The following is a 22,314-nucleotide window of genomic DNA, read 5'->3' as shown; positions in this document are numbered from 1 at the left end:
TTTAATTAGATTACACTACCCACACACACACACACACACACACACACACACACACACACACACACACACACACACACAGAGAGAGAGAGAGAGAGAGAGAGAGAGAGAGAGAGAGAGAGAGAGAGAGAGAATTATTTGGTGAAACCCAGCATCTGTCATCTACTCATGTCAACATCTGGATCCCATTAACGTTAACATGCATTTGAAAATTTTCTAACTCTGTGTTATCCAATGACTTACATATTTGCTAATACATCTTTGATATGTTTCTGTGATACAACACTGCCAAGCATTGAAATACTTACATTCTTGGTACAAAGTACAACAAGACGTTACACCTCTAAATGTACTAACCACACTTCTTTCCATAATGTATTTTATGTTTAGCTTGGATTAAGATGCTCTCTACAATTTTGTATTTGTGCCAAATGGACATCTGTGAGAGAAGCTTTGCTCTGAACAATGTACGCTGATTATACTTTTTTTAAATTTAGAATATATTGTGTTGTCATTATTCCTTCTTGTCAATTTTACTACTATTATTAATCCTTCTTCGCAGTTCACCATTCCTATTTTATTACTATGCTTGCCAGATTATGTAGCTATCTGGAACTTAAACTATACCGAGTGTAGAAGTATGAAACCAGAATTTCTTTATTGAAGGTGCTTAGCCATCAGTGTAGGGCCTGTGAGACTGTGTCTGCTGTGCCACCATCTGCTTCCTGTAACAGCTGCTGATGAATGTCAACACACAGTAACCCAACTTCCATATATCGGTATCCGTTTCAAACCTGTAAACATGTCTAGTTTTGTGCCTACAAACTACTATTTGCAGACAGCATTGGTTTTCAGTTATCATTTGAAGAAAACTACTGCAGCATCGCATCGAACACTTGTCGAAGCTTTCAGTGAACATGCTCTTGGAAAAAAACAGCGGTTTGAGTGGTTCAAAAAATTTAAAAGTACTGATTTTGACGTGAGAAACGACAAGCGCGGGAAACCACCAAAAAACTTCAAAGACAACGAATTGCCGGGCTTGTTGGAGAAGATGGTACTCAAACTCAACAGGAATTTGTGGAACAATTGAATGTGATGCAGAAAGCCATTTCTCTGCAGTTGAAAGCTATGGGAAAGGTGCAGAAAGTGGGAAATGGGTTCTACATGAACTGAATAAAGACAGCAAGCAAATCAAAAGATCACTTGTGAAATGCTGCTCGCCAGATACAGAAGAAAGTTGCTTCTCCATCGAATGGCGACAGGTGACGAAAAATGGATGTATTTTGAGAATCCAAAGCATTGTAAATCTTTGGTGAATCCGGGCAAATCATCAACATCCACTGCAAGACCAAATCACTTTGGAAAGAAGACATGCTCTATGTTTGGTGGGATCAGAAGGGTGTCATCTATTACGAGTTGCTAAAACATGATGACACCATAACACAGATCGCTAACAATAGCAAATGATTCATTTAAATCAAGCATTACATGAAAAACGACCTGAATACAGAAAAAGGCAACACAAACTCATATTGCTCCATGATAACACCCCATGACACACAGCAGAACGGGTCTGGGAAACATCAAGGCGTTCAGCTGGGAAATACTGTGTCATGCAGCTTTTCTCCAGACTTAGCTCCATCCGTTTATCACCTATTTCCATCACTGGGACGTTCTCTCACTGAACAATGCTTCAATTCGTATGAAAATATATGAAAATTGCTCGCTGACTGGTTCGCTTCAAAAGAAGAACTGCTTTTTTGACGTAGCATTCATAGCCTACCAGAGAAGTGGGAGAAATGTATAAATATCAGTAGAGGTTATTTAGAATAAAATATTATTTATCAGTTTCCAACAGATGTGTAGTTATTGCAAGCAAATTCCAGTTTCATTCTTCTACACCTGGTATTTTAGGTGGAATTTAATTATGTTTTCCTGGAGACAATGGAGAGTCAACTTTATCTACAATAAGGATAGAAGTCAAAGTAATAAATTATCAAACATATATTTTAGGTTTTGTAGGGATTAATATCCTATGATGTATTACATAAATTAAGAGTAATATTATGACATTTTAACACAATACAAAAAATTTTTTATCTGAGACTCACTCTTCGTGTACTATTTTTACATAGGAACATGGTATCATAGCTGCAACCCAAAACTAGTACCAAACAGAGAAATAAAAAAGTAATAAGTATACCTGTAGAACTGTTATTGCCAGGAGAAAATCATTCCCAATTACTGATACACTATTAAATCACAATGGCACATTCTATCACAACTTGAATGTTAACTGAAGGTGAATAACATGAACTGACCCACACATCTTCTCGTGTTCCCACGTGGCCCATGACTGTATTTAGGAACCATCAAGAATACCAATTTGTGAACTGTGAGTACTCAAAAATGATTATCTCTACTTCTTTCAGTTTCAAGTTGAGGATGGTTTATAGTTTTTACAAGAAACATGGGTATCTACTTTACTGTGTCAGCTACAAATGAAGTTCACCTGCAATATATATTATACTTTTAATTACCTATGTGAGGGCTGAACAGAAAAAAAAAGCAGCAGGGATTTTTCATAGAAAGTATAAAGTATACTTGATCACATTATTCTCCTATACGACCCCCTCTGTTGGTATTACAAATGTGGGTTAAGCTCTTTAATTAACGAGTGAATGTGAAGTAATTTAAGTACTATTTTTGTTCTGTACAGGAAATTGTGTACATGTCATGTTATCACTCAGTTAACTGATTTTTGCAAGTCCAATGTGCTGCCACCTTTCAGGCTGGTTGGTTCTGCAGTGTTTTAAGGTACTCCTATTAAAACTGAATTTGTGCAAAACTGTAGCAGTTTCTGGGATCTGTTGCACAGTTGGATGACACAGTAAATACACAACAGACAAAAAAAGACCTGTATTTAGTTTCCAGTTTGAAATATCACACAGTAAGAATAGAGCATCAACAACATTTAGCTACTGAACAAAAATTCTTTTTCAGCAAAAATGAGAAATCCAGTGCTTTCCTCAATTAATTGCTGTTGTTATAATTTCTGTATGAAGCATATACAGCATGTGAAATATATATAAATGGGCAATGATTGAACCTGGAGCATATATTTTTGCAACAATTTTTATTCTGACTAGAAAATTCTACAAATCTATATCACACTGAACAATGTGCCAAAATCAATCCTTTTGATCAACAAGAAACAAAATACATATTGCTTAACAAAACTCAAGTGAAGTGACCGCATTATAAAAGATTGCACTTTAACCTAACACATCAAAAGACAAACCAAGATAAGACACACAAAGGAAACAGTCCTACCTGTATCCCATGTCCTCCTCATATTGCCCATTACTGGAGACTTGGTAGATTGGTTGTGTGCTTGAGACAGAAGGCGGCTGTCCTAGAGACCTAGACAGAGCGTTACCTAGGATCTGGAAAATTGTTACACAAGAAAATCTTACTATTGAAGTAGAAGATGCTCCATTTTATATATATTTGTCAGAACTATGTTAACAATGAAACAAGAAAACAATTTACCAAACAGAGCAGGCTGAAACCTAATATTTAAAACCCAAGTTTTGTCCACAAAATAGAGTAAACTAAAAACAAAGAGGATGAGTTATCAAAATTGATATTCATCTGACATAGGTTTTTACTTAGGACCTCCATATTTTATTGCTATGTGTTGTATGTTGCCTGCTATGATGTAGTTACTGCAGTTACTAGCTGGCAATGTGTGGGTCAGAAGCTTGATTTCAGCCATCTGCAATCATTTTTCATTTCTAGAATTTTCTGGAATTTACTTATTTATGGAATATTGTAATTTAGCAGAACATTCTATGTATGTATAAACAGGAGCATTGTCTGCTGCCATAGGCAATAACTCCACATGCACTTTTATGCGTGATCTTTAAATGCGTTTTTAGTGTGAAGTACTCGAGTGTGTGAGTCACATTTGCATGAAAGTGAATGTGTGTGTGTGTGTGTGTGTGTGTGTGTGTGTGTGTGTGTGTGTGTGTGTGTGTGTCGAATTCCAATGAAGGCCTTTATGGCTGAAAGCTTACTTGTTTGGCAGTCTTTTTGTTGTGCCTATCTGCAATCTGTCCGCTTTACGCTGAGTAGCAATCTAACCTTTTGACTAATACTGTCCTTATTCTACCTTGGATTTTCCACTGTTTAGTTATGTTGTTATAACTGGTACCCCAAGTCTGGCTTCTATATGACATTTTTACCTCTGACTTCATCAGTGCCTTGTCTCCAAAACGGCTATGCAAAAGCTGTCATCTTCTTGAGAAGTAAGCCAAATACAAGCAGCCCTGGAAAATCACCTCACTGCCGTCAGTGAAGAACCATGCTACACTGCCATTAGACAACCCACTGGAGGAATTTATTATACAGCTTCCTTTACTTCCAAGTTCTACCGAGGAACAGTCAGTGATTGTTTGCCATTTTTCATCAATTTTGGGCACATTAAAACATGGATCGCAGACGAGGAAGAACACACAATCCAATGTGAAACGCTGTATCATATACCAAACATTGAGGACCATCCCCCCAGCCCCCCTCAAGCCATCAGTCAGTATTTATATAGTTGTCTTCCACTGAACAAAGTTGAGAAGATACTGTGAGAGTACACGATTCAACCCTCCAGCCCTAAGAGACTCTTTGGCCCTCACAAAGATGAAACACAGCACATGTCATTTTTATGTTGATTACTGGTAGCTGGACAAAATCACCAAAAAGTATGTATACCCATTGGCATAAATTGATGACACCTTGGAAATGTCAGAGAGCAAAGTATTTTTCTATTATGGATATGCAGACTGACTACTGGCACTCACACTATGGGGAACGATAATTCCAGACTGCACTACAGCTAGGTTGATGTGGTAGACAGCCTGTGAATGGGGTTGCAACCTCAAAAGGGATAGTGAACAAAGAAATAAATAAACATAAATAAAAAGTATACCTATGGAAATGTTATTTCCAAGAAAAATACTTCATCAGTTACACACACACACACACACACACACACACACACACACACACACACACACACAATTCTTCTCAATGGCGAAGATTTTCATAACACCTAACAGCCTTAACATGTTCCAAGTCTGTGCAATGCTCAAACCACCTTTGAACGAACATTGGACTACCTGCTTTAAGACTGTAAATGGATAATGCGTTTTTACTACCTAGATGACATTCTTGTTTTCTCAAAGCTATTTGAGGAGCAGTTGAGCTGTTTTATAACTGTGTTGAAATGCATCCATGATACACTTCTCTGTCCAATTCCAAGAAAATGCCTGTTCATTTACCCAAAAAAATTGAGAAAGTCTTATGCTATTAGTTAATGGGAAGGGAGTCTGTCTTCATCCAAGAAAGGAAAAGCCACAACAGAATTTCTAACTCCTAAGTATTTTCATGATGTGAGAGGTTCCCTTGGAAGGTGCTCTTACAGACACTTCATACAGAATTTCAGTCACAAAGCATGGTCATTACATGAACTGCAGCAGAGATGCGCAAAATTTATTGGAATGAGGTGCAAGAAAGACATTTCTGTATCCTTAAAGAGGCACTGACATGTTCACCACTCATACTTTTGGATGAGAACACTGCGATGGAGCAATGCTCCGATGCTGTGGTTCTGGGATAGGTGTATTTCTAGTAAAAATCCAGGAAGGCACTGACACACTAATTACTTACACCTCTAGAGTACTCTCCAAGTCTGAGAAGAGTTATTCAACAACAGATAAAGAGTGTCTTGCAGTTGTTTAGGCAATCAGTAAGTTTGGACCCTATTTATACAGCAGACCACTCACTACTGTGACGGGTCACTTTTTTATGCCTAATGACTCCCATCAAGACAACTGGCAAGATGAGCACTAAAGCGTCACAAAGATGATTTTTAAAGTAGTAGACAAAAATGGACACAAATATATGGACATAAACAGAAGGACAAAGACATTTTTGATAGAATTGAGTGGAGGAACATTACAGTGCTGGTAATGCCACACTGCTGCCCCAACTAACAATGCCTCTGAACAAAGGGAATAACCGCTTTACTGAAGACCACAGACATCTTAGAGAAAGAATAGTCATCAAAGGAGAATAGAAGGTAATGTGTGGCACATTGTATAAAATAAATTATGACTCAATGGGCCAAAAATGATTTGCCATACCAGCTCATTTATGGCCGTCCATATTGAAATATTTTCACAATGCTCCGACATCAGATCACCTGGGATATGCAAAAACCCTTTATAAAATTAGAAGGGAGTATCCTTGGCCAGATCTTCACTGGTCTGTCAGTGACTGTGTAAGCCACTGGAGGGAATTTCAGTGACCAAAGCACGTGTCTCCTTTACCCCCACAATATCAGGTATCAATTCGCCCTGCAGTTGCTCCATTTCATCAGACTGGAAATGGTATCTGGTGGAGGTTTCCCAAATCGACAAATCAGTATAAATGAATAATAGTGTGCACTATCTCACTCCTTATGAAGTCACCGAAGCTATACGAGTACCAAAGTTTCAAAAATAAGCACGTTTCCTATAGAAGACATAATTTGGAAGTGTGAAGCATCATGTGTAATAATCTCTGATCATGCAAAGTTTTCAAGACAAGACCGGTGTCTTAAGTGCTTTCACAATGCAGAATTGTTTGCATGAAGACAACTGCCTACTACCAGCAGACAAATGACCTCACAGAACATTTTAATAAGAAATTAGCAGATCTGTTCTTGATAAACACAGAGAGACTGGGACACATTACTGCATGTAATGCTATTTGTATACAACACAGCAAATCAAGATGCAACAGGTTTTATGCCTTTTTCCTGATCCAGTGTTGAAAAAACAATGAATACTTTGCTTCCATTTCAACCTGACAATACTGAGAATGGCTACACCAAACATGCTTGTTACCAGAACTGAAGAAGCAATACAGATGGCATGCATATGGGTTTTGGACATCTGGGATCAGGAGCATGAACATGAAATGCCAGACACTCTTCCATAAGCTAAGACCAAGGCAACATAGTATGGATTTATACTGTGTCAGGTCTAGCAACTAGAACAATGATTAAAGCGCTATTGTGATCAAAATCGAATCCTACTACCCTTGTCAGACACTGCCAACAAAGTCGTGGGGGGGGAGTTGATATGCATTGACAAGACAAAAGCCTAGAGATGTAGTTTATACCCTTCACATGAAATTCTATCGTAGTCCTGAGGCTTAGGTCAATGATAGGAGCTCCCCATACAGGGAACAGAAGAGCACTCATCTGTTCCCCATAGCTAACTCCATGTGTTTTCTGGTAACACTTAATAGCTTGGAGCGAAAAATAATTTGTCAGAGGGGGGGGGGGGGGGGGGGAGGAAGGTTATTGGTGGTACAAATGAGAACTCCAAACTAGATTTTTGTGTGTGTGTGTGTGTGTGTGTGTGTGTGTGTGTGTGTGTGTGTGTGTGTGTGAGAGAGAGAGAGAGAGAGAGAGAGAGAGAGTTAGTTTTACTTGTCCAAACTCGCTGAGCTATGATTTTAAGCAAAATTAACTGGATTTATTTTAATTGTTTGTCTCTGATTTTCTTGTTATGAATATAATTAAGTGTGTAGTGTAATTAATATGTATCAGCAAGGTAAACAATGATATCATTTACTTATGTATTGACTTACATCTAGGGCATGAGCCATAGCTCTTGCAAATGAATCAGCATCTTCTTTACTGCTGAAGTTCAGTCCATACACTTGTTTATTGTCCCTCCACTGATGGAATGTTGCAGTTGCTTGATTGTACTTCAGACCTTTCAGAATGGCACAGTTAATAACAACCTATAGAAACAAAAAAGATACAGTACACTTTATTTGTTAAGTTAAGCATTTACACATAGTATGTGAGAGGGGTAAATGACTAGACAATTTATTAATGAATAGAAAATCCAAAATGAATGCCTTACACAGCAATACTGCAAGACACAAGACAACAGTAGTCCATTTGAGAGTTAAGCAATTGTGTGACTCAATGGAATAAGGGCTCATCTCAAACAATGATAAAAAATAGCATACCGCATATACCCTGACACTATTGATGATCAGGATACAGATCATCATATTAACATTTTTCTCTACTAAATTCCACATCGAACTTTATTTTGAAGCACTTGTTTCCAGTGTTTCCTTACTTGAATAGGAGGAGGACCCAGCCATAAGCAGAGTATGAAGCCACACTGTTGCCGTACTAAATAGCGACATTTGTTGTTTTGGTAATGACTGCAGTATAGCTGTTCAACCAAGTGTTTGAGCTAATGTAACTAGTGATGTTAATAGTGGAAATAAAGCCAAGAAGAGAAAAGGGAATGTTTATTAATGGAACTAACTGATGAATAAAATTTTGCTCAGCAGCAGAAAGGAATTTATTTTCACATCTGGACAAGTGATCTCTTCAAAGACTACTTTCCATGATGTCTTCAAATCACATCTATATATGCCCAAAATGCATGTGTGACCTGTGCACTTTCCCCATGAACAACAAATATTCACTGTTGAACAGTATTTTGCCAATAAAACATATGCACATGTTGTAAACATACCTCAATGGAAATATCCAGATGCCACAGTGCTGAACAATTTATCAATAATGAACTACTTCATCCATTTCCAGTATACTCAACAGTTGAAGACAAGACAAGCAGCAGTCAACCAATTATTTTGGCAGACAACAAACTGGCAAAGGTGAGTGATATGATACTGTATTCACCTTCCAAAATATTCAGGAGATTATCTGTCCAACCTCAGATTTCATAATGCAGTTGTGAAAAAGCTAAGCAGAAATTAAAATTTCACACATATTGTGCTCTTAGTGTGCAGGAATTAAAGTTGCAGATCAAGAAAACGATCTAGCATACTGTCGGCTATATGGTTTTGGTTATTTGTTGACATCTATGGAATCACAGTACTTGATATGTCTTCTTCACTGGTGAGGTAGGAGTTCACCTTAGTGGATATGTGAAGAGTCAAAATACAAGAATTTGGTAAACGAAAGTCCACACATCTTTCAGGAAAACACCTCCTATTGTCAGAAGATTGGAGGATGCTGTGCCGTGCCATACTGCAGCATCAAATAGTGGGCCATATTTTCACTGAAACTATAATGATCAGTGTTGTGTGCCAAGACAGTATTACATAGTTTATTTTGCTTCTTGAGGCATATGAAAATTGCTGTTGGTTGCTGTGGGAGGGTGCCGCTTCTCACAGGTCTATTACTTTGTATGTATCAATTTATAGCGATTCAAGTCTTGATCAGAATAAGAATTTCACAATAATGAGGCTATGGCCATACACAATCAATGGGGAGGGATGGGAGTGGGTTAATGAAACAGAGTTCAAATTCCTTCAACATGGTGCAGATTTTGCTGTAACACAAAAGAAAATAAGTAATATGCATGTTATTTACTCAGACAGATAATGAGCTCAAACCAAAAAAAGAATAACTGAGTAAAGAATCGTTTGAGAGTCATCAAAATCAGGATTGAAGTCTTTATAGATTTTCAATTACAAATTAAATGTCACTAAAAAGAAGGGAAAAATTATTCCATTTCATCATGGTAGGGTGCTACAGCAACCAGTTTCAAGTTATTCCAGAATAAAAACAGTCTTGGTTGCGAAATTATACACTATCAATGATGCATTTCAGCCTTTTGGGACATCATCAGATAGTGTAAAGGTAGCTGGATATGTAACCCATCTATCATAGTCACATAAAATGGAAGAATGGATGCAACAGACATATCCAGTTACTGTTGTGTCCATTTTACATTTTATATGGCTTTATGATGCATGGGTTATGTATCCAACTACTTTTACACAATCTGATGTCGCCCCAAAAGAGTGAATTGCATCACTGATATTAAATAATTTCACAACCAAGACCATTTTTATTCTGGGATATAAAGAAGGGTATCAGTGTCAATAGATAAGTGGAAAGTGTGGGCTGGAAGGCACCGCAATTTTGGTTTTAAAGACATGAGTGTGCTGTGTTTTCTTTGAGTGACACAGCCACAAAAGAAAAAACAAACAGTCCATAGAAGGGAAAAATAGGCCCTGTACTGCATGATGTTATCTTCCCAATAAATTACTTTTATAGAAGGTACATTATAGTAGTAAAAAAAATCTGTTGATAGATTCTCACATGACATGACATCTGTCCACTGCGCACCACATCTGAAAAATTGTTTCAAATCTCTCTCTCTCTCACACACACACACACACACACACACACACACACTTTTAGAATCTTGACCCCTCTCTTGGACTAATTTCTCCAAATGCTCATGATCAACACTGAGGCCTTTGCATCACAAAACTACTAAGTCGTACAACACAGAGCTGGGATGACAACTGCATCTGATCTACTCAGTCTTTTTCAAGAAACCAGAAAAGGTAGAAATTGGAAATTCAAGACAGTAAAATGAAGCAGTTTTACTAATGATGTACAGAAATAATAGTTAATCTCCTGTCTAAAACACAGGGAAAAAAAAAAAAAAAAAAGGGGAAACTAACAGTGCTAAAGGTGAAGTTATCTGTTAATACAAGATGGGTACAAAAGAAGATTAAGGGTTTAATGCATCAATGGTATCTAAGTCAACATCAACAAGCATACTCATAAAATTATATAAAAAATGCAGGGACAGCTAAATTAAAAAGAATCATGAAAGAAAATTTTTCCGTAACACAGAATTAGATGCAGACATTACAAGTTACTGTATGAGACGAAACAGAAGTACAATGTACCACAAAACATACAGTGGCAAGAATATTATGTTTGGCAGTTCACAAAATGACAATAAGTAGTTATTATACTGGCAAATCACAACTGGGAATATAAAATAAAATACGTAAAAAAGAAGACAACTGATTGCTGTGTTCTATGAATTGTAAATATGTAAATGGATTGTCGCCAAGATATTGTAAACTGAGGATGATGTCACTGAACTTTTCATTAAAGATATCAGCAACCAGAAGGGGAAAAATTAAAAACACACCTTAATCTTTAAAATTATTGACATTACAAATATTATGAACATATACCTCATGATCTTGTAGTTTGCGACCAACTACTCTAAATGTGTTGTTCACTTGATGCTGGTAAATATGAACCTTTGACAAACCAGATGATGTTCCACTTGGAATCCATTTTTTATTGATGTCATCATACACCATAACTGATGCCCGTGCTGATGCTATGCTGAGTTCACTGAAACAAAAGCAAAAGCCATTGCCAACATCCACATGTGTAACTGCTCTGTTGAACACTAAATGCTGAAAACAATAAGAGATCCTTAAACTTATAAGTAAAAAATAAATAAATAAAGTACAAAATATCAAATCGAACATAACAATGCTATTAACACACATTTATTTTTTACCTGTTGTGAAACATCTAATACAATTTCTTTAACAGGCAAGGTAATAGATGATGATGATGATGATGATGATGATGATGATGATGATGATGATGAGAGGAGAAAAGAAGGAAGCACACCATTACAATTTTTTGTGTGTATATGAAATAAAGTTTTAACTCTTCTTATCCACGTGAAAAGGTACCAGTTGATGACTACATTAACTGATTTCATTCATCCTCAAGGACCATAAATCTATAATAATGTGAGATGTAGTCAGATAACAAGGAAAATTTTAGAACATATTTAAGTGAAAAGTAAGAGCAAACCTCACAAAATTTAAAAAGAGAAAAGAAACAATATGACCAAGCACTTCAACAACAATTCAAGTAACTAATAACCTTTATATTAAAAGCTATGCAGCTTACAAAAAATTTCTACAAATAGATAAGACAGATTTAACAGAGAAGTCAGATTAAGCATGCTACAAGCAACATTTTACGTTTATACTGTCAATGGTAAACATGAAGTCAACCACAATGAGATACAATTATTTAAGATACTAAAACATAAACTCAAAATACTACAAAACTTGCCATGCCCAATAGTCTTCCCACTCACTATTACTTTGACTGTTCATGTCTGTAGATTGTGTGTGCAGTATGGATAGAAATCACACACAGCACATTACTTCACACTAACCACCACTAAACTGTTAACTAAGAATACTATCTCTATTACAGACATTTGAAAGCAAACAAATAAACATCCAACTTCAATCTGTGCACAGTACACAAGTAACACTGGAGAACTGTTGTGGGTATGAGAATTTGACAGCAAAGTCTGTCTGCTCTCTTTTCTGCTGTGTGAACTCTGATGATAAAGAGCCGGAGGTTTGGACATATCCTCTTCCTGGCAAGATAAAGAGATGGCAAGCAACAAAAGTGAAGACACAATCTTTGCATACTAGAGGCAGTTACTGTCCAGTGTAAAGAAGAGAAGCCTGAAGATCAACAACAACAACAACGTGTGAGCATAAACTCCTACACTTGAAACTCGGTGAAATAACTGTGATATAAGTATGGTCTCATCTCTGTTGTGTCACAAAGAGATGTAATGATTTACACCTGAAGATTTATTCTTCATAATATTTATCAGTTCAAACCGGTATTAATCAAAGAATCCTAACATCATTCGTTTTACTATTGCTGAGAAGTGACTGACTCTACAATGTGGTATTAATGTTAAATCACCTTCAACATCACAAAGTATTATATCAGTTTCGGATGGACAGAAGAAGCAATTTATTGTACTTCTTTAACAGTCCATTATAAAATTCATTTGAGAAGATTTACAACATTACATCAATTTGAGAAACCTGAGGGGCCCTGTTCATATTACAAATTCAATTTTCTACAGCTGTGACACTTTCATATTTATCTTCACTTGGTTTCCAGACTGAGTGGCCCATGGTCAATATTGATCACTGATACCTCTGCTAGATGCCTACATTACAATCATGTACATAGAACAACAAATAAATTTAACAGGACATGGCTATCTAGGATTCTCTATGAACTAAAACAATCCTGTCAATCAGATTGTTTAAAAAAGCAAGAAAGCTGTGTGAAGAGATACAACAATTTATTTAGGTATTCAAAAAGCATTATTAGATATTCAGTAGTAAATAATGAAGTCAGGTCTTTGTTGAGCATGAAAACTGCAGCACATACATGGACTGGGCACTTTTGAATTTTTTCTGAGTTATTATCTTCTGATTGGTTTGATGTGGCCAGCCATGAATTCTTCTACAGTGCCAACCTCTTCACAGTAGCACTTTCATCCTATGTCCTTAATTGTTTGCTGAGTGTATGTCAATTTCTGTCTTCCCCTATCTCTGAATGAAATGGGTAATAAACATTGTATACGATCTAAACATTCCACGAGAGATTACTATTAAGCGATTTGGGCCTCAGTGCCAAGAGAGAGTGGCCATGTGTCTGCGAATTGTGTTTGAGTTTTCAGACAGACTCCTTCCAAAGTAGAAAACAAATACACTCCTGGAAATTGAAATAAGAACACCGTGAATTCATTGTCCCAGGAAGGGGAAACTTTACTGACACATTCCTGGGGTCAGATACATCACATGATCACACTGACAGAACCACAGGCACATAGACACAGGCAACAGAGCATGCACAATGTCGGCACTAGTACAGTGTATATCCACCTTTCGCAGCAATGCAGGCTGCTATTCTCCCATGGAGACGATCGTAGAGATTCTGGATGTAGTCCTGTGGAATGGCTTGCCATGCCATTTCCATCTGGCGCCTCAGTTGGACCAGCGTTTGTGCTGGACGTGCAGACCGCGTGAGACGACGCTTCATCCAGTCCCAAACATGCTCAATGGGGGACAGATCCGGAGATCTTTCTGGCCAGGGTAGTTGACTTACACCTTCTAGAGCACGTTTGGTGGCACGGGATACATGCGGACGTGCATTGTCCTGTTGGAACAGCAAGTTCTCTTGCCGGTCTAGGAATGGTAGAACGATGGGTTCGATGACGGTTTGGATGTACCGTGCACTATTCAGTGTCCCCTCGACGATCACCAGTGGTGTACGGCCAGTGTAGGAGATCGCTCCCAACACCATGATGCCGGGTGTTGGCCCTGTGTGCCTCGGTCGTATGCAGTCCTGATTGTGGCGCTCACCTGCACGGCGCCAAACACGCATACGACTACCATTGGCACCAAGGCAGAAGCGACTCTCATCGCTGAAGACGACACGTCTCCATTCGTCCCTCCGTTCACGCCTGTCGCGACACCACTGGAGGCGGGCTGCACGATGTTGGGGCGTGAGCGGAAGACGGCCTAACGGTGTGCGGGACCGTAGCCCAGCTTCATGGAGACGGTTGCGAATGGTCCTCGCCGATACCCCAGGAGCAACAGTGTCCCTAATTTGCTGGGAAGTGGTGGTGCGGTCCCCTACGGCACTGTGTAGGATCCTACGGTCTTGGCGTGCATCCGTGCGTCGCTGCGGTCCGGTCCCAGGTCGACAGGCACGTGCACCTTCCGCCGACCACTGGCGACAACATCGATGTACTGTGGAGACCTCACGCCCCACGTGTTGAGCAATTCGGCGGTACGTCCACCCGGCCTCCCACATGCCCACTATACGCCCTCGCTCAAAGTCCGTCAACTGCACATACGGTTCACGTCCACGCTGTCGCGGCATGCTACCAGTGTTAAAGACTGCGATGGAGCTCCGTATGCCACGGCAAACTGGCTGACACTGACGGCGGCGGTGCACAAATGCTGCGCAGCTAGCGCCATTCGACGGCCAACACCGCGGTTCCTGGTGTGTCCGCTGTGCCGTGCGTGTGATCATTGCTTGTACAGCCCTCTCGCAGTGTCCGGAGCAAGTATGGTGGGTCTGACACACCGGTGTCAATGTGTTCTTTTTTCCATTTCCAGGAGTGTATTTTAGCAATCATTTTCATTGAGCCTGTCTGCAACATAATGACCCCTCTATGTGGTGAGTAGCAATCTTTATTGTTTTCCTAATGAAGTTAGATTATTATATTTTATAGACACCAGGTCACGTCAGCTTAATGGATTGAAGCCTGCACTACAAATTAAACTACTATAGACAAGAAGTGACTGTGTCAAAGAAACATTAGTGATGTTACTTGGGAGTCAGAGAAGCACTACCCCAATCAATATTGGAGAAGGCTTTAGAAATTACCTGATACGGACTGTCAAAACTATTAAACAAACTACATGAAGCAATTGACGTACATAAATATTTGGCAAAAAACTTTAAAGATGCGCTGTTCTGCTGCCCAGAAGTCACTGATCACAAGAATGGCCAAAACTGCTTACATTGGTGGTAACAATAACAGTCTTAATGTGAGAAGTAGGAGATGATGATTTAGTAAAAGGAAGGTTATATGGTGCGTCACTCGGATGAGATGTGACCCTGGTGGATGCTTGGCAATTTATATTCACCAGTGTGTGTTGTACTGACAGTGAAATTTGGTGAAAGTGGTGTAACAGGCTTTGGCTGTTTTCCCCAGTTTGGGCTTGCATCATTATCATTGGTAACTGACAAAAGTCATGCAAAAGTTTGGCAATAACTACACACTACACTTTTAGAATAATGGAAGCAAATTTAAAATTCACAAATTTGGGAAATGCCTACCCATCTAGATTACATGTTGTAATGCTGGGAAAAGAAAGTCCCACACACTATTCCTCATTGCTGCCATAACTGGAATGCACTAACAGTTTCCAAGTCACTGTTAAACAAATACTGCTGTAGCTCATACATTAAACTTACAGTCATAAATAACATGTCAAATGAAAGAGCAACTCAAGTGCTGGATAGGCCGCAAGGGGCCCAATGACAGGGCTTGCTTTGCATGGCCTCCACGTTCACCCGACCTAACGCCATGCGATTTTTTCCTTTGCAGCTTCATCGAGGACTGTGTGTACATGCCTCTGCTACCAGCAGACCTCCCTGAATTAAGAAACCGGTTTGAAGCAGCTGTTGCTACCATCACTGAAGACAGATTTATCAACGTTGGAAAGAACTCAGCTATGGACTTTATGTGTGCCGTGTGACACATGGTGCTCACATTGAACATTTATAAGGTTCTTGGTAAAAATGTTTGAGTTGCTCTTTCATTTGACATATAATTTATAAATGTAAGTTTAATATAATAAATATTATAAAGTGTTAAAACCCCGATATTCATTTATAAACACCCTGTATAAAGCGAAAGTGATGCATGTGAGTAACCCCACCGACAAGCATGTTCTCTATATTTACCATAATTGATTTTCTGTCACATGACAAGGCAAAGCTACTACGTAGAACAGTACTTACGACAATGTAAGCAAGAAATTAGGTTGGTTACATATGTCCAGTACCTAAGCCATATGAATACTATATTCTTATGCTCAGATAGCACTGATTTAGTGACTGTGGGGGATACATGTGATAATCTTTCTAAATTTGTTATTTTAACTGCAATTCAAATCCCACCGTAACTTAGTGCTAGTTCTGTCCTCGTGGTCTATTCAGCATTCGGCATTCTTCGATAAAATCCAAAACAGAAGGATCAAGAGTGAATAACTGTACTCACTGTTTCCACAACTTCTCATGTTTACACACGCTGGGTAAGAAGAGTTAGAAGGAGGAAATACGTGGAATTAATTCTCTGCTATTACCCTCTTTGTTAGTGTCCATTAGAAGTAGGAAGAAGATGGCTAGATATTACAGTGATATCATGCACACTACATCATTCACTAGATAAAACATTCATGTGAACAGGAGCACAACTGAAGCCCAATTACATGGTGAAAAAAGTATTTTTACTAATTCAAATAACTACATTTTATACAGAACTTTTCAATGATTGAAACAAAAGATATGAGATTTTGGATACCTGGATAATATGATTTTGAAATTACAATGGCAATGTCTATATAGAAAAAAATTATGCTTGCATTTTCTATCACTTGTAAGTACACAAAAGGCTCTAAAAATTAAAATTTTATTTATTGTGCTGCATTCCTATCCTAGACGAAATTAAACGAGGAAAAGAATTTACATGAAATCCAAGGGTGCCAACATTTAATGGAACTAGGTTTACTGCTGCACTACCCAAAACTGTTACAGTAAAGTCACAGATGCAAGATATTTATAAACTAAAACAGTTTATGAAAGAAACATGCCACAAATCTAATAGAATATGAAGCAAGCCAGCCCAGTAGCTACCTTTTTCGCACTTCCTGTGCCTGAGAGGTAACCTGAATCTGGTCTGCAGAACGACACGTGGAACTGAGAACAGATAACAGCTTAAATAGAAAGTCAGCTATAGTACTGGAAGTGAAAGAATCTACTAGATTTAAAGCACACAATTCAACAGTGTCACTGTTTAAGTCTCAAATCTGAATGTTCTGCAACAGGATAGCATCTTCTAATGGAGGCAAAAAAAGAATTTACATTTTACTGATGCAAAATAGAATTGTGAAGAATTACCTTAACCTTTTCATTAAGCCACAACAACAATTATTGGGGCTACACGAAGGTTTTCCTTATTCCACTGAAATTCCCTCTGCACCCACCCCAACCAACATCTGAGTATATTACAGTAACTAAAATTTATCAAAATACAAAGTGTTACCAACTATACCACACTATCACTGTCTGTTATGCCCTACAAAGACTAGGAGAAACTGAACTGGTAACAAATAATTACTTTTAACAAAAGGAAAAAAAAAGTGCTGGCTGAATTTGCTTGATACTCACATTTTTACAGATATGACAACAATGATTCCAGCAGTATTTTAGCTGTATACGAAGACAGCCACATATGGTTCAATCATTATGAAATGAAAAGAGCACTGATAAACACTACAGACCCAGACAAATGCCTATTCTTACAGTTCACCAACATTTGACGGGCAACACACTGGAACTGAATACAAAACCACTGACACAATGAGTATCACTATATCATCATGTGATGCAACTTCAATGGAAAACCTTAATATGCATTAAAGCTTCGTACAATGTATTTAGTGTCTGCTGCAATTTGAGAGAAGGTTATACTATCATCATCTGATATTTTGCTTATGCCATTGTACTGGCAGTAGTACAAAGTTATTATAGTAACGTTTCCACCTGTCAACCTAAAGAGTTACACGAGTATCCAGAGAAATTTTGCTGCTGTTTTTGATATAGACGAGTTAGTCACTTTCGAGAAGTGTGACACTACAGGAACTAAATTTTATACGCAACAGGAAAAGTTATTACATTCAGGAGAACTGGTCGTTATTCATTATCCACCTTTAGAAGTGTAATGTATGAAAACTCTGTACTCCAGATTTCACACGGGGGGAGGGCCAAGTACCCCCTCTTGTCCTATCCACTCCCAGCACCCGTCATCTATGCAGTGTACACAAATTCATGGAAATGATGTAATTTACATCAACATGCAATTGTTCGTATTTAGCATTTTTCTAAGCAGTAGAAACAAAGTGATAATGGAAGCAGCCAATGGCCTTGCTGCAATGGTAACATCTGTTCCTATCAAATCACTGAAGTTAAGTGCTTACGGGGTTGGCTAGCACTTGGACGGGTGATTGTCCGGACTCACTGAGCACTGTTGGCAAGCAACTGCACTCGAGCCATTGTGAGGCAAACCGAGTAGTAGTACCAGACTCATAAATTGACACTGCCCAGGTTAACAGTGTGCCGACCACATGCCCCTTCATATCTGCTTCCAGTTATGCCTGCTGTTATATTTAGTGACAGTACGGTTGCTGTCAAAATGTCGTATTTACCTTTTTAATTTTGCCAGAATTAGATGAATCTGTGAATTTGAATTTTTAAGAGAAGTATATGCAAGAAAGAAGCCATTTTCTCATATCATTTGTATTGAAAATGTGTAAAAACATATTTTTGAATAAGATTAAGTAATTACAGTGCTGATAAACCTTGATTTTTTTAAACTTAACTATTCAGAGGAAATGTATTACCAGTTTTTAAACTGGTGTGCTAAAATATACCTTCCTTCAGAAAGCAAGACCTGACCTTCAAACAAGTTGAACTGTTGTATTTACACAGCAAATCACATAGTTACTATGGTCCTACAAGATATGCTCCAGCCTACTCTCTCATGACCTTTTTTTCTATTAGTGAAGTACAGTATTATATGTAGGAAGACAGTGCTACATATTTTGTCAAAAATACTGTCCACAATAATGTAAACTACGATTTTTATGGGAAATGAGTTATTGCCCCCTGGATATATACTTAAAACAAAACTTAAATTATGAATAATATTTCAGATAATTTGCACAATAAAAAATACAAAGGGTCAGAAATAGAAACTAACTCCAATGGAATGTCTCTTAAGGGGGGGTTCATGAAATTGACCAAAAATGTCAATTTTCGATTTATTTTTTATTTGTTAGTATAACTCATAGACAATAAGTTACTAAAGTTTCAATGTTGAAATCGCATCCGAAGTATCTGAAAATTAATTAAAAGTGTGACGCGGCCTCCCTGCCATGTCCATGTTTTGAAGCAGTTCTTCAATACCAGCTCAGTGAACAATGATTCTGTGTATTACTTTCAACCAAACATGTGTGGGATACATCTAGAAGGCCATGATACATAATCTTTGGTTTTATAGATAATATTTGACTCTGTTCTGTATCTTATAAACAATAATCAACTAGCTGCATCGTTTATGACGAAGCATAAGTTAGTGAATGGAAAACGTGAGAAACAACGACAAACCAGCAATGAGGCCATCTCCGAAGTAAGAATATCAGCTGAAAATGTGAACTTGTCTCCTAGCAGCTCCAAGCAAAAAACTGGTGAGGTGAATGGTGCATACTACAGTAATGCTCTCGGTACATTGGATTTAGATTAACTGATCTTGAATTATTGACTGCAGCAGTGAAATTTTCTTGTGTTTGTAAGACATGTGGTAGTGATAACATTCAGATTATACATGATAGTAAGGGAGTAGGCTTGGCGGCCAATCTTCGTATAGTGTGCAAAAAATGCGATGCTGATAGCTCATTCAAAGCTTCTAAATGTAAAAACTGGTACTATGAAGCTAATATGAGGTTTACCTATGGATTGAGGTGCACTGGAGTTGGGAGAGAAGGGGGAAATTTGTTGTGTGGAATAATGAACATGCCAGTGCCACATCCGAGACTTGCACAAATAAACTGTGTACTGGAAAACATAATTTCTGACTTGTGTGAGGACAGTATGATAGCAGCTACAGTAGAAGCTATTGCAGACAATTACCCGTTAGATGAGAACAATTCTGGTCATGTTAGAACAGATCTTGTTGTGTCATGTGATGGTACATTCATGAAAAGAGGGCATACGTCTTAATATGGCGTGTCAAGTGTCATAAGTATTGATACGTCTTAATATGGCGTGTCAAGTGTCATAAGTATTGACACAGGGAAGGTACTAGATGTTCAAGTTATGAGCAAATTCTGCCATAACTGTGTACTTAATGGAGAATGTGAAGAAGATGTAAAAGGACATAACTGCAGCAAAACATTTTCTGGTTCTAGTGGTGGACTGGAAGGAGCTGGTATGCAAATTATTTTTAAGACATCTGTCAAGGAACATAGTGTCAGATATGTGAAATATCTTGGGGATGGTGACTCCACTGCATTCAAGTCTGTGAATGAGAGCAAACTTTATGGAGAACTCTCAGTTGAGAAATAAATGTATAGGTCACATCCAGAAGAGAATGGTCTCAAGATTGAAGAAACTTGTCAGTGACATTAAGGGCAAAAAGTTGAAAGATAGAAAGGGCATTGGTGGACACAAAAGACTCACAAAGAAGATGATAGACTCTCTTCAAGTGTATTATGGCAAGGCTATCAGATAGTACCTATCCAGTGTAAATGACATGAAAAGTGCAGTATGGGCTACATTCCACATGTTGTCAACAGATGAACACCCCATTCATAATCTGTGCTACAGAGGGATAGCAACCCCTACATTCACAAGGAGAGGCTTCCAAATTATATCCTGGATATTGTCAAGCCCACTTACAGGTTTCTGGCCGATCCTGCACTTCTCAAAAGGTGTTTTCATGGCAAAACCCAAAATCCAAATGAGTCTCTAAATTCACGCATATGGAAACGATGCCATAAAAACACATTTGCATCTGCTACAGTTGTCAGAATTGCAACTTATGGTGCAGTTTTTGTATTTAATGATGGGAACATAGGGAGGATGAAGGTATTAGAAAGAATGGGCTCCAAGATAGGAAATTTTACTCAGGACATTCTGATAAAAATAGATTTACAGCAAGTCTCTGCAGCTGAAAAGTTAGTTGAAGACCTGGTAAAGGAAAGACGACAGACAACAAGAAACCAGAAGAGAAGCCTTGAAGGGAAAGACGACCCAGAGTACAAATGTGGTGCCTTCTGAAGAAGTGACATAAGGAAAAGAGTTAGGTAGAACTTTAAATTGTGTTTCCTGAGAAGTTTGTTTTTTTAATGTTTATGTACCTTTTCCTCAGATTCGATGAATGCTAGAATTATGAAATTTTGTACACATATTTCTGTAAGCCTAATAAACGCTGTCTCAAGACCAATTTTGAAATTATGATTGCAAGCTGAGATATGGGGCTTTTGTTTTTTAATGTTTATGTACCTTTTCCTAAGATTCGATGAGTGCTAGAATTATGAAATTTTGTACACACATTTCTGTAAACCTAATAAACGTTGTCTCGAGAGCAAATTTTGAAATTATGATTGCAAGCTGAGATATGGGACAAAGTGCTTGGAATTTTGCATAAAACTTCAAATTTCATTCAAAAAGTTGAATACATACAATCAAAGAATTTTATAAGTAAATGTGTTACTTTCATGTAAAGCTTGGTACAAAATTTCATTGCCATATCTCCAAAACTGTGGATTTGGTGCATTTTTTAAATAGTGTGTGTCTTTCATCAACGTCCCCCCTAAAGTTGTATATTATGAATACAGAATTCTCCATATCATATCAAAGTTAATCTAATCTGAACACTTGCTAAATAAAGACATGTTCCTTTGCTATTATTGTCAGAATGTTGTAATTTTATCCCCATTACAATGGAATGCTTAACCTGCAAGGATGCCTGATCTAGACGGTGACCTTTTAATGCACCTGGTCTCTAAAAGCTGTTTCAGTTTAAGAGGGATTTTGTAAAAGAAAACCACAAATGTAAAACCCTTTGTCATACATATTTTTTCTTCGACACATTGCAACAATTACACATTTATACTGTGTTAAACTCTAAATCACCTGAAAAAATTATTTTCCAGCAATTACCAGCTCACATAATTGTAGATTTTTCCACC

At 37.9% G+C, this 22,314-nt stretch overlaps 1 protein-coding gene across 4 annotated transcripts in view; it reads right to left on the bottom strand.

Annotated features, from left to right (window-relative positions):
* Positions 1-22,314, bottom strand: part of LOC126190892 (protein enabled) — a 213,805-nt gene that overhangs the window by 42,930 nt on the left and 148,561 nt on the right. For 2 of the 4 annotated variants that reach the window (XM_049931503.1, XM_049931506.1), the window contains exons 2-5: positions 17,198-17,260; positions 11,104-11,269; positions 7,693-7,848; positions 3,331-3,443 (exon numbers count right to left, since the gene is read on the bottom strand). In XM_049931503.1, the coding sequence (XP_049787460.1) occupies positions 3,331-3,443; positions 7,693-7,848; positions 11,104-11,269; positions 17,198-17,260 (498 nt within the window). Of the gene's footprint in view, positions 1-3,330; positions 3,444-7,692; positions 7,849-11,103; positions 11,270-12,013; positions 12,252-17,197; positions 17,261-22,314 lie in introns of those variants that run through there. The other 2 variants (XM_049931504.1, XM_049931505.1) reach the window with 2 other exon arrangements.

The sequence above is a fragment of the Schistocerca cancellata genome, chromosome 6 (genome assembly GCF_023864275.1).
Source record: "Schistocerca cancellata isolate TAMUIC-IGC-003103 chromosome 6, iqSchCanc2.1, whole genome shotgun sequence".
Lineage (NCBI taxonomy): Eukaryota > Metazoa > Arthropoda > Insecta > Orthoptera > Acrididae > Schistocerca > Schistocerca cancellata.
Note: the sequence above shows the minus strand (reverse complement) of the source record. Positions and strands in the feature narration are given on the sequence as shown.